General features: G+C 33.7%; 1 protein-coding gene across 1 annotated transcript; it reads left to right on the forward strand.

Moving 5' to 3' along the window:
• Positions 1-1,825: 1,825 nt before the first annotated feature.
• On the forward strand, positions 1,826-3,348 carry LOC125810163 (transcription factor MYC1-like). Its single transcript, XM_049489686.1, has one exon. The coding sequence runs from the start codon at positions 1,826-1,828 to the stop codon at positions 3,203-3,205; it is 1,380 nt and encodes a 459-aa protein (XP_049345643.1). The 3' UTR covers positions 3,206-3,348.
• Positions 3,349-11,834: the final 8,486 nt, after the last annotated feature.

The raw sequence follows: 11,834 nt of genomic DNA on the forward strand, positions 1-11,834 counted from the left end.
CTCACTTGAATCCATTGGTTGACTTTACTATTGTTTTACTCCTTAATCGCAGTATATTATAATAATGATAATAATGGTGGATTAAGTGGATACTCTCAATCTACAATAATCTAATACTCTAATGTAGTAAATTTTAAATTATAGTATTGGACATAGACTAATTAGTGCTCCACACAAACCTAATTTTCTTAAATCTTTCTATTTATTAGTACTTCTTCTGGTTCATATTAAGTAAATTGTTAAAACTTTTTTATAATCTAAAATAAATAAATTGTTCAAAGTTCAACAAATTTATATATTTTCGAAGAAAGTTCACATAAAACATTAACAACTATGAAATAAAGAAGAACTCAAGACATCATTTGACATCAACAACGACTATAGTAATTGTCAAATAAAAAAAAGTTGTAAATTGCATTTTTCAAGTTTAAAGTAAGAAGAATCTTGAGCCATTATTTATAATATATATGAATTTTACGTTTGAATATTTGAAGGAAAAAAAGTTAGTTTAGGCCATTAATTTCTATCAATAGATGGTTGACCTGGGGTGGGGGGGGGGGGGGGTCAATTTACAAATAATAGTTGGCCATATTTGTTTAATTCATTATTTTAACTTCAAATTTTAAATTATATAATTTAAAGTTTGAAAATTCATGTTTTAGGAGATTTTCATTTGTTTTGAAGTTTTCAATCACAACATTTATTAAACTATTTTTTTTTTTTAATATTCAAATGAAATTTCAACTTTCACATATTTTTTAAAAAAATATTCAACTCAAAATATACAATTTTTCGCTCAATCAATTCATGGCCAAAATTCTGCCAAATGTTTTTTCAATAATAATGAAGTACCAAGCAATTAGTTTCTTACCTAACCTTTTATTTCATGGTACTGTGCAACTTTTATATTTTCTCCATTTCAAAATAAATGGTATATTAATTCTTTTTTACTTTATTTTAAAATAAAGAATGATTTATATAATTAAGGAAAATTATTTTTTAATAAAAATTATCCTTGTTTTAATATATTTTACACCATTAAAGAGTTACTTATATCTTCAAGACATTTAATTAAAGTAAAGACAGTAAAATACTACTTCTTTTACATAAATGAATTAATAGTTTTCTTTCAAAAAATGTTTTGATCATGAAATTTTTACTGTTGAACTTTAAAAAATGACATTTAATCATAAAATATCGAAAATCAATTCAACTTAATTAGAATTATAAAGAATTTGCTATTAAAAAAAAAAGACAGCCCTCTAAATTACTTATAAAAAGTGAAAAATAACTCTAATTTTATAGTTATATTAAAACACAACTTTAATTTTCAAATATCAGTTTCAACTATGAAAATATAATTTTCAAATTTAATACTCCCTCTGTCCACTTTTATTTGTCATGTTGCGCTTTTCGAAAGTCAATTTGACTAATTTTTAAAGTTAAATTAGATTACGTTAATTCAATTTTTTTTTAAAAAAATTAGATATTCAAAAACTATACGAAAAGTACTATAAGTTGCAATTTTTTGCATATCAATATGATGAAAATATACATCGTAAAATGTTGGTCAAAGTTCTTATTGTTTGACTCTAAAAAAGGAAACCATGATAATTAATTGTGGACGGAGAGAGTAATAAAAACATGACTAAACGTAATCAAATACACTTACTTTGAAACGAAGAAAGTAAGTAGGAATATTTACTTTACTATAATAGCCTACACAAGGCTACTACTACCTATCTATTTGTCTAGTCTCTTTACTATCATTAGCTTCCTCCTTCATCTTTCTCCATAACTTTTCTCACATCTGAAAAAAAAGAAGATGGATGAATTAATCGTTTCTTCATCATCATCATCATTTTTCATACCATCTTTACTTTCTCAAGGTACTCAAACTTCATCAAACCTTCAACAAAAGCTTCAAAATATTGTCAAGATTCATACAGATTCTTGGTCATATGCTATTTTCTGGCAAACTTCAAATGATGATGATGATGGTCACCTTTTTTTAGCTTGGGGTGATGGTCATTTCCATGGTACTAAATCCAAAACAGGGGTTCAAGCTAGTCAACAATCTACAGAAAGAAAAAATGTCATTAAAGGGATTCAAGCTTTAATTTGTGAAAATGGTGAAGAAAAAGTTGATGATGCTGGTGAAGTTACTGATGCTGAATGGTTTTATGTTATGTCTTTAGCTCAATCTTTTTCAATTGGTGATGGTGTACCTGGTAAAGCTTTTAGTACTGGTTCTATTATATGGTTAACTGGTGCTCAACAACTTCAATTTCATAGCTGTGAAAGAGCTAAAGAAGCTCATGTTCATGGAATTCAAACTTTTGTATGTATTCCAACTTCAAATGGGGTTCTTGAATTGGGTTCAAATCAACAAATTAAAGAAAATTGGATCTTCATTCAACAAGTGAAGTCCATTTTCTCTTCAATTCCTGATCTTGGTCTTGTGACTTGTTCAGAACAGAACACCACCATCAACAACAACAACAGTAAAAACCCAAAAACAGAGGAAACTGAAACTAATGATTCAGATTCCGATTGTCAAGTACTAGTGGAGAAACCAGTAGAGAAAAAAACCCCGAAGAAGAGAGGGAGAAAACCAGGGGCAACACGCGAAACACCGTTGAACCACGTTGAAGCAGAGAGACAGAGGAGGGAGAAGTTAAACCATAGATTCTACGCTTTGCGTTCTGTTGTTCCTCATGTTACCAAAATGGACAAAGCTTCATTGTTATCAGACGCAGTATCGTATATCAATGAATTAAAATCAAAAGTTACTGAATTGGAAGGTCAGCTCACTAGAAAATCCAAGAAACTGAAAATCGAGTGTACTGATAGTATTACTATAGACAACCATAGTACTACTACTACAACAACAAATTCAGTGGATCAAATTCGGCATAATTCATCGTCAGCAGCATCATTTGGTGTCCAGAACAATTTAAAAGTGGAAGTCGAAGTAAAGATTTTGGGCCCTGATGCCATGGTAAGGGTACAATCTGAAAATGTAAATTACCCATCAGCAAGATTGATGCGTGCTCTTCAAGATCTTGAACTTCATGTCCACCATGCCAGTATTTCGAGTGTCAACGATATTATGCTACAGGACATCGTTGTTAAAGTTCCTATAGAACTGAGTACTGAAGATCGATTAAAAAACGCTCTAATTAGAAGCATTGAGCAGCAGTAACAATAGTAGTAGAATGTTTCTTTCATCCTTAAATTTTTACGCATTAATCTTGTTTAACTGTATGTTCAAATTAAAATTTCTCCACTATTTTCGCCTTTGTAATAAATTATTTTTCCTTGTATAGAAAAAAATTGTCATGTAAAGAAGATGCATATTGTTGCATGCTTGTTTATGGACAGGCGGAATCAGAAATTTTAATTTATTTTTGTCACTTGATAGATCACATAACATAATTACAATCATAATTATTGAATTCTATCGAGCTAAAGATGACTCCGCCCCTGTCGCTAATTGCCAGTTGGAATTATTGTTATTAGGAAAATTAAAGGTTGATGTGTATTGCTGCTTGTTTGTCTTTAAATATCAACATATGTTTCCTCTTTTTCATGTTTATGTGGCTTCTATTTTATTTTATTTTACATTACCCCACCACTAAAAAGACAAAACTTTTTTTCCATTATTTGTGTTTTCTGTATTGTCCAAAAGTCTAAAAAACATGAAAAATATGTGATTAGATCATTCTATGGTATATTATTGTCAATGAAAACTCTTCTTTTATCCGACTTTAAAATCCCACTTGAGGGTTGCACAACTATACAATTTATATATCATACTCTTTCATAGCTGGTTAGAGCTATATATGTATTAATAATATATGATTTGGTTATGAAAATTTTTATATATATTTTTTTTTATTGACATGATTAAAAAAAATATTACTAGGGTAAGTTATGATAGATCACCAAAGTATATATAGGGAAAAATTGTGCAATTTCTGGTAATACTAAGGGCTGATTTATAGGTTTTCGAGGAGTCGAAAACTTAGTAATTTTTGTTCAAATTTTATAATTTTAAAAATATTTAGTAATAAACTCTATTATTTTTGAAGTCATTGTAAAAACTCGTAAAAATTTAAAATCATAAATTTGCTTCTAGATACTCTCTTTATTCTAAAATAAGTAGTATTTCTAGTTTAAACATACCTGGTTAAAGACCATTTATTCCTAAAATATAAAAATTATGTTTATCAACTTATTCATAACCAAAGAAAAGCAAATTAATGATTCTTAATTATATAAATAAGATTAATTTAAAAAGAATAAAATCAATACATTCTTAAAATCCCGAAACACTATTTATTTTAAAATAAAATGAAATGTTAAAATATCACATCTTTTGAAAGGAAGGGAGTAATAATACAAAGTTAGAACTCATAATTTTATTAGGATCTTCATTAGGAGATGCATGTATCTTATCTTATCCAAAAAGAGACACATGTATTGATTAAGGGACTTAATATATATCATTAATAGCACACAATCACTTTCATGATACATGATTTGTGTTTACTATATTTTTTCTCCTTGATTCATTTTTATTTGTTCATTTTAAATTTTATATGTATTTTAAAAAAATCAATATAAATATTTTATCATAATATTTATATTAAATATTAATTGTTGTACAGTCTTTAAATCTCGAAAAATAATTCAGAAAAAAGTAATTAATATTGACGATAAAATATTTTAAAAAAATATTGACGGTTCGTCAATAGCTCACACTTGAATCACTTTCATGATACATGATTTGTGTTTTGCTCTCCCCTCCATTACTTTTAATTTTCCGGATTCTTTAAGAAATGATAATTAGTAGGAGTATTTTATCATAATATTCATATTATAAATAACTTTAAATCTTGAGAAATAATTTGATGAATAAATAATTAATATTGAATATATATAATATATCAAAAAGGAAAAATTGTGCATTCTAGCAAACTATTATTTCAAAATAAATGTTATTGCTACAGTTTTATTTAATTCTAATTCGTAGCAAACACATTGCCATTCTCACCTCTCTCTCCTGAATCTCACTCGCCACTCTCAATTGTCTCCCTCGCCTCTCTTAGTTTGTTATGGAGCGCAAATAACATAACCGTAACTATAGAGTGCTAATATGATTTTTATGTTTACTATTTATAAAATTTACTGTATTAAAAATGACAAAGAAATATGTGGACAACCTTTTTTTGTTGATTTTATTTATATTTTTACCTATTCAATCAAATTGTCAAGGCAACACACACACATATATATCAACACTTGACTATGTCTAAACCACAAATATGAAAGGATAGTACTCCCTACCTAGAGATCACTTCAATTCTCTCTCTCCTTCCACTGTAACTAAGACACATTAGATTTTAACAACCACGCTACTTTTTCTTCATTATTTCTCCCCTTTGTTTAATTTTAGTTGGTTTTGATATTAAAAATAAACATTTTATTTTATTTTATTAGTCTATTTTAGTATATCATTCTTTAATACTATTTTTAGTATTAAATAACTACATCAAGTAGTACACTATTAATAATAAGTATTTTTTCCACTCACCGTGAGTCAGTGTCACGACTCAGAACGTTGTGATTGACACCCACACTAACCTTCCGGTGGGAGAACCATTACTACAACCCAAACTAACAACTTAACCAAATACTACGCATTTAAAGATACAGAAGCAGATTTAAATGACCAAAAGAAATACGGAGTTCCCATAAACTCCAAAAGTTTAAATAAACTAGCCAAACTAATGCGGAAGAACAACCCCTAGAACCTGAAAGTCATTGTACCAAAACTCTACTAATGACAAGTTTAAGAACAAGGGGTACAAACCCGAGACTAAACAAACACCTTAAACAAATAGTCTGAGTCCGAAAAGAGTGGACTTAAACAAGAAAGATCCATGACAGCCTGAAAGAACTGGCTCACCCTTGAATCCGGTCAAGCTCAATTGTCACCCAGCTGAGGTCTATCAATAGCCGCCTGAAGATGCCCTGTACCTAACAAAGAACAAGCAAGTGCAGTATTAGTACACTTCTGTACTGGTAGGATCACGTGGCTATCCCAATAAGCGAAACATATGCAAGTAACCACAACATTAGAAAATATGCATATACCAAACATATACAATATTGGTAATCTTTTTAGGATCAATGAAGCATTCCACGTTCTCAATAATACACATTGGTTATCATTTTAGAACAACAAACAGTCTTTCAACCTCAATCAACATTAGATATGAACGTAATCATCACAAGTAGATACACAATACAATTCAATGGTCCTCTCATGGAACCCATACCCAAACTGTTAGTGTACCGATACGTGGTATCCGATCCAAGTTAGTGTGTCGAATCGTGACACCCGTTCCAATGTTTATGCCGATACGTGGCAATCGATCTCAGTTAGTGTGTCGGATCGTGACACCCGTTTCAATGTTTATGCCGGTGCGTGACAACCGATCCCAGTTAGTGTATCAGAACGTAACACCCGATCTATTCAATATGCCACAATCACAATCACAATCACAATCTCATAATCATACAATCAAGTCATGATTCATGGCATTCAATTATTCAATTATCCACATTTACGATTGGTGTGATCAATAATGCAACATTCACATACATACATGCATTATAATGAAGCAAGTACAAACATATATCACACAACATGAAATCACAACCATCACCTACCTCAAACAAAGCTTGAATCCCCTAAGAAACTTAATTATTCCCTTTTCGGATTCTGTTCGCTTGCTCTTGGTCTGCAAACAATCAAAATAATACGAGGATCAATAAACAAGACCCAATTACCCAGATTCTAATCAATAATATCAACTCTAGATCAAACCCTTGATCTCCATACCCAGATTAGGGCTTTTTCCACCATAATTTCCAGATCAAAACCCTCCCCCATCGATAATTACCCACTAGTTTACATTTTACGGATCGAAAAACGGATTCGGAGAGTTAAAACCTTACCTTAGCCTTAAGAATGGTGAAAATCGGTCAAGAACTCGCCTGGGGTCGTCTCCTAGCTCTCAAAGTCAAAAAGTGCAGAATAAAATAATTTTGGGGTTTATTTCCAACTTTAAGTCGCGTCTGCCCCGCCATGGTGGCACTCACCCTGCTACAGTGGCCCCGCCCTGGCGGCAGAAATCCCACCTCAGCGGCTTGCACAAAAACAATGAGCAAAATTAATAATTCCAAGACCCCATTCAACAACACACCTTCAACCAACGACACTCAGAAACTACCTGTTCACGCTAAGATCAATTCTGGGAGTTTTAATCGCCTGAATTCAATTTCGTAAAGTCGTACGGGTTCCTTAACGTCTTAGCTATCCATTCATGAAATCAAATTTATTAATCAATATCTCATTTGTTACTAGATTTCCCTAGACCTCACTGACTCCGATTTCATCCAAATCTAGACTAGGCTAGGAAATCCAAAATTACTACTCAAAAGTTTTTTGGCCCTAATTCTTTCCTCATTGGATTTTCCATAACGACGGGAACAAGTCGTTACAATAGAGTAGTAAGAATAAAGCAAGAATAAAGTAGTATCTGAATCGTCGAATAACTGGGGATACTTGTCCCACATACTTTTTATGTCGAATCTGGGATGCTAGAAGCTTAGATTGGATACTTCTCACCTTACCCTGAACATCTTTCACCAAAACAACTCTCAAAGGTTTCACGTCTTCAACCTCAAACCAACCAATTGAACACCTACACATCCTATCATACAATGCCTCAATGAAGTCATCTCAATACTCGAGTGATAAATATTGTTGTATGTAAACTTAAATACAACAAAAGTGATTCCCAACAACCACCAAAGTTGATAGTACACATGCCTACAACATGTTATCAAGGACCTTGACCCAATCATCAGGACTAATCCTTTCTCACATAACCATGATAAAATCCTAAATCAAAACTCACCACAATTAGGGGTGAGCTTGAACCAACCAACACACAATCATAATACCCAACCAATCATAGTTCCTATCAACATCTCCATCTCACAACCCAATTTCCCATGAGCTTAAGTTATAAATATTTGATCTTTAAACATCAGATACTCATCGAGGGATATGTCCAAGAATACAACCCCTCTAACCACACTATCGAATGCTGGATTTAGCAATGAAAACTCTAAATTGTAAACTCAACTGTATAACACAATCCCCTTATCTATCAATATTAGCTTATATTTTGAAGATTTTTATAAATTCATGGATCTCTGTTTATCATTGATCGCATCTCCATCGATCTTACCATATATTTCGCTAAAATTTCAATCATACTCATTACTAGACTCAAAAACAAAACCAAGCACTTTTCATCACACTAAGCTAATGTCCGCACACTCCTTTCTCAAGTCTTTTCGATAGTTTTTGACCAACCTGATGGATCCGTGACACTATTGCCATATCCACCACAAAACAAATGAAATCACACGTCTCTAAACCTAATTATCTACCCCTTTAAAGATATCTTTTTAGTCTTTGCAATCAAATAAAATATTCTTACTCTAGCCTCTCTTTAAAGGTTGTACTATATCCCACTATTTTTATTCATTATAACTCTAGCTCTGTAACATTTTATTCGAGTGAACATCTCTTATCATTTTCCATACAACCACGTTACTCACCAAGTATTAGAAAACCAAGACCTTGGATAATCGCAAGTCGTAATTACTATACAAAATTCACTTAACCAATAATTTTTATTATATAGTTGTATCCCGTCACAATCCATCACGAACTCTTATTGCCATTATGCTCCGTCAGCCTTGACTATCACTACGAAGTCAACCTTTTTCATCACCATGACGCCTCAAACTCAGGTAAACTCATCAAATTCAAAGGACTAACCCCATTTTATACGCGCTTTCTTGCTAAATACTTCAATTTCCTTCACCCAGGTATACTCAATAGGACTTTCCTTATCCTTAAGTTGGTCATTCCGATATCAATCCACTCTTTTATGGCTTAAGATAAATTCACCAGTCCTCATACCACCCTCCTTCTTCTTAACAAACAAGACCGGAGTACCCCACGGGGAAACACTAAGACAGATGAAACTTTTATCATGAAGCTCCTGGTTTTGAACCTTAAGCTCTCTTAATTATGCTTGATAATACGGATGGATGGAAATAAGGCGAGTGCCAGTTTCCAAGTCAATGCAGAAATCTATATCTCTATCCGGAGGCATACCAGGCAAATCCATAGGAAACACTTCGTTAAACTTAAACACCACAGGAACAGACTCAATAGAGGGAGATTCAACCTCAACATCCCAAACATGAGCCAAATAAGCCAAACAACCCTGCCTACCAGTTTCCTAGACCGAATGGAGGATATGATCTTAACTAGCTTATGCTTGTACACCCCTTCCCACTCTAATCTTTCCCTATCGAGGATCTCTAGAGTTATCAATTTAGTATTACAATTAATCCCGGTATAATAGGGGATAACAAAGTCATGCCTAAGATTATATCAAGTCAGTCATATCCAGCATTACCAAATCAACCCAAATTTGAAAATCTATAAACACAATAAGACAATACGATATACATGGGTGACTATGACTGACTTTTCAACTGGGGTAGAAACATGGATGATCGTATCAAGTATAACATAAACCACATCAAATCCTAAGGTAATTGAACTGACACATATGAATAAGTAGAACTCGGATCAAACAAAACAATAGTTATCCAGGCACAAACAAGAGTAGCTCTTGTGACCACTGCATCACACCCTCAAACTTGGTCTTACCCGGAAAAACATAAAACTGAGCCCTGTCCTCTTGACGGGAAACCTCCTTGCCTGGATGCATTACCATTTCCTAGTCCTCCACGACATCGCTGATTTCCTCCTCATATGCCCAGGTTCTCCACAATTTTAACACACCTTATAACTTATATTTGATTGTTGAGCACTGAATTAGATCGCGGGGGTTAGTTCAGGTACAATTCGGGGTCCATAATTGTGACTAGAGGAAAATATGGGAGACAAGACTGAGATTCTGTCTCGCCCTGTCCCGCTCTGGCGGGAGAAATCCTGCACTAGTGGTCTCGTTGTGGCGGGGAAAATCTCGCCCCAATCGCCCTGACGGAAACAGAGCCCCTGCCAACAATTTTTGGGGTTCCTCTCTTTTCTATATTTCCCTTAGATTTCCCGGCTATAACTAGGCATTTTAGAAAATCCCTTTAGCTAGGGCAATCGTTGTCTACCCTCCCGGTCAACCCAACAAAGTACGCACTTTAGAATTCTTTTACATCGTTTCAACACTACCACACACATATCCCCAGGATACACCCAGACTCTCACACGGTTATCAGTTGGTCGCAATGCACGTCGAGATTTCTTGCTTACGAACCACATCGTAATTTATTTAGACCCTTGCACCTAATCTCGTGATAACTTTCCTTTCACAACAAGTTTTACGACACTCAAGTTGTTACAACTTGCAGACAAGTCTAAATTGTTTAATTAGTTCATTCCATAGACGACCATTACTGATAATCTATGCCTTATACGACCCCTAAGGTCAGATACCAATTGGAACTTTCTCAGTTCCAATTAACTTGTTTGTGTCCCTTCAGCCGGGACTATGTCGTCTAGTTCACTTCGTTTAGATACCAATTGGAATCGAGAGATACCAATTGGACACAACTCATACCACAAGCGACAATAAAAGCTAGCAAGCCCCACAAAACTGTTAATTCCAATCATAAAACTTGGTCGAACCTAATTCTTAACCACCTCAATCTTTAACTGATGGTAACTAGACCTTAAATCAATCTTAGAGAAAGCTGATGCACCTTGCAATTGGTCAAAAAGGTTATTTATCCGAGGCAATGGATACTTGTTCTAAATGGTCACCCTTTTCGACTATCTATAGTCTATACACATCCTCTCTTGCTAGTGATGGCGTTACCATTTTTGTTGCTCTAGTTCGGACCATAGAGTGAAGGAGGAAAGACACCAATTTGTATCACCCAGATACCAATTGGATTCAAGTCATAGCACGAAGGAGTAGAAAGAAATGAGTTTTTCCTAAAGTCCTTTAGCCTCTCGAAGAAAAGTACGGACGTCATCGTACCGTTCTGCAAGACTCTACTAGACTCGTTTTGGTACAATGAGATAAATGAACCTAAGGCTCTGATACCAACTTTTTCACGAACCAGACCGTCGTGATTGGCACACACACTAACCAAACTAATGCGGAAAAACAATTCCTAGAACCTGAAAGTTATTGTACCAAAACTCTACTAACGATAAGTCTAAGAACAATGGGTACCCTTGAGTCCGGTCACGCTCAATAGTCATTTAGTTGAGGTCTATCAATAGCCGCCTGAAGATGCCCTATACTCAACAAAGAACAAGCAAGTGCAGTATCAGTTCACAACCACAGTGTACTGCTAGGATCACGCGGCTATCCCAATAAGTGAAACACATGCAAGTAACCACAACATTATAAAACAGGCATATACCGAACATATACAATATTAGTCATCTTTTCATAATCAATGTAGCATTCCACGTTCTCAATAATACACATTGTTTATCAATTTAGAGCAACATACAGTCTTCCAATATCAATCATTAGATATGAATGTAATCATCACAAGTAGATACACAACATAATTCAATGGTCCTCTCACATAACCCAATTCAATGGTCCTCTCATGGAACCCACATCCAAACTGTTAGCATACCGAAACGTGGTACCCGATCCAATGTTTATGCCGGAACGTGGCAACCAATCCTA

This window comes from Solanum verrucosum, unplaced genomic scaffold, assembly GCF_900185275.1.
Source record: "Solanum verrucosum unplaced genomic scaffold, falcon-dt-bn FXZP01000281.1, whole genome shotgun sequence".
In the NCBI taxonomy this organism is placed as follows: Eukaryota; Viridiplantae; Streptophyta; class Magnoliopsida; order Solanales; family Solanaceae; genus Solanum; species Solanum verrucosum.

Coding starts and splice junctions, on each gene's coding strand:
- LOC125810163 (XM_049489686.1), top strand. CDS start 1,826: ATGGATGAATTAATCGTTTCTTCATCATCATCATCATTTTTCATACCA.